Source organism: Meleagris gallopavo, chromosome 5, assembly GCF_000146605.3.
Source record: "Meleagris gallopavo isolate NT-WF06-2002-E0010 breed Aviagen turkey brand Nicholas breeding stock chromosome 5, Turkey_5.1, whole genome shotgun sequence".
Lineage (NCBI taxonomy): Eukaryota > Metazoa > Chordata > Aves > Galliformes > Phasianidae > Meleagris > Meleagris gallopavo.
In genome coordinates, this window is record NC_015015.2 from 54,017,656 (window position 1) to 54,019,132 (window position 1,477).

The window sequence follows — 1,477 nt, forward strand, 5'->3', positions numbered from 1 at the left end:
CCCCGTCACCGCCTTCGTGCCCTGGGATGGGTGTCACAGCGGTAACCCCGTCCGCTTCCACAGCGTGCCCGCCTTCGCCACTGCCACCGGTGGGGCCCGAGCTGGTGGTACCGCGTTCTGTGGGGGCTGGGGGGTTGTGCCGGGGTGCTGGGCAAAGCTCTCCCCAGTACCCGTAGCCCTCAGGATGGGGATATGGCATGAAGCATCGGGTGCCGTGTTGGGTATGGGAGTGTTCGTGGAGCTGACGGCTTCTGTCAGCTCAGTACTGTGATCCCTCCTCACCGCCCTCTGTTTCCCTGCTCAGACGTGGCCATCGATGTCCCAGGTCGTGGCAAGGTGGTGGTTGACATCAGCTACGGTGGCACTTTCTATGCCTTTCTCAGCGCGGAGCAGCTGGGCCTCGATGTGTGCTCCTCAAAGACAAGAGACCTCGTTAGCGCAGCCAGCGCGGTGACGGAGGCAGTGAAGGAGCAGGTAGGGCCCCGTGCCTTCCCTTCAGGGTAATGGCGACTGAGGCCCTTCATCACCCACAGCGCTCAGATCCGCAGGCTGAATGTACTGCGATTGTTGCTGATGGCCCAAGTGTTGTACCTGTCCTGAACCCTTTGTGCTCTCCCAGTTCAAGCTGCATCACCCTGAGAGTGAAGACCTGGCTTTCATCTATGGCACCATTCTGACAGATGGGAAGGATGCCTTCAGCGAGGAGCCCACCACCAACATCTGTGTGTTTGCAGATGAACAGGTACAGAACGGGCTGTTCTGGAATCCTGGAATCACACAATGTCCTGAGTTGGAGGAGACCCATAAGGAACATTGAGTCCAAGCCGTGGCTCCACACAGGAGCCAGACCACCTTTTTCCTCCCATACCTCAAACCTGCTTATATGCTGGGCTTGATCTTACAGGTCTTTTCCAACTGAAATGATTCCATGATTCTACTTTATCTTTCCATTTGTGATGTATCACAGAATCACAGAATCACAGAATTGTAGGGGTTGGAAGGGACCTCTAGAGATCATCGAGACCAACCCCCCTGCCAAAGCAGGTTCCCTACACCAGGTCGCACAGGTAGGCGTCCAGGCGAGACTTGAATATCTCCAGAGAAGGAGACTCCACAACCTCCCTGGGCAGCCTGTTCCAGTGCTCCGTCACCCTCACCGTGAAGAAGTTCTTACGCACATTCGTGCGAAACTTCCTATGCTGCAGCTTATGTCCGTTTCCCCTCGTCCTGTCTCCACGTACCACTGAAAAGAGACTGGCCTCACCGCTATGGCCGCCACACCTCAGATATTTATAAACCTGGATCAGGTCCCCTCTCAGTCTTCTTTTCTCAAGGCTAAACAGACCCAGTTTACTTAGCCTTTCTTCATAGGGGAGATGCTCCAGGCCCTTCACCAACTTTGTGGCCCTCCGCTGGACTCTTTCCAAGAGATCCCTGTCTTTTTGTACTGGGGAGCCCAGAACTGGACACAGTACTC

The 1,477-nt window shown here is 55.5% G+C and overlaps 1 protein-coding gene across 1 annotated transcript in view; it reads left to right on the forward strand.

Moving 5' to 3' along the window:
* Positions 1–1,477, forward strand: part of L3HYPDH (trans-L-3-hydroxyproline dehydratase) — a 4,783-nt gene that overhangs the window by 1,823 nt on the left and 1,483 nt on the right. The window contains exons 2-4 of the mRNA XM_019616143.2: positions 2–89; positions 305–474; positions 620–742. Coding sequence (XP_019471688.1) covers positions 2–89; positions 305–474; positions 620–742 — 381 coding nt within the window. The remainder of the gene's footprint in view (position 1; positions 90–304; positions 475–619; positions 743–1,477) is intronic.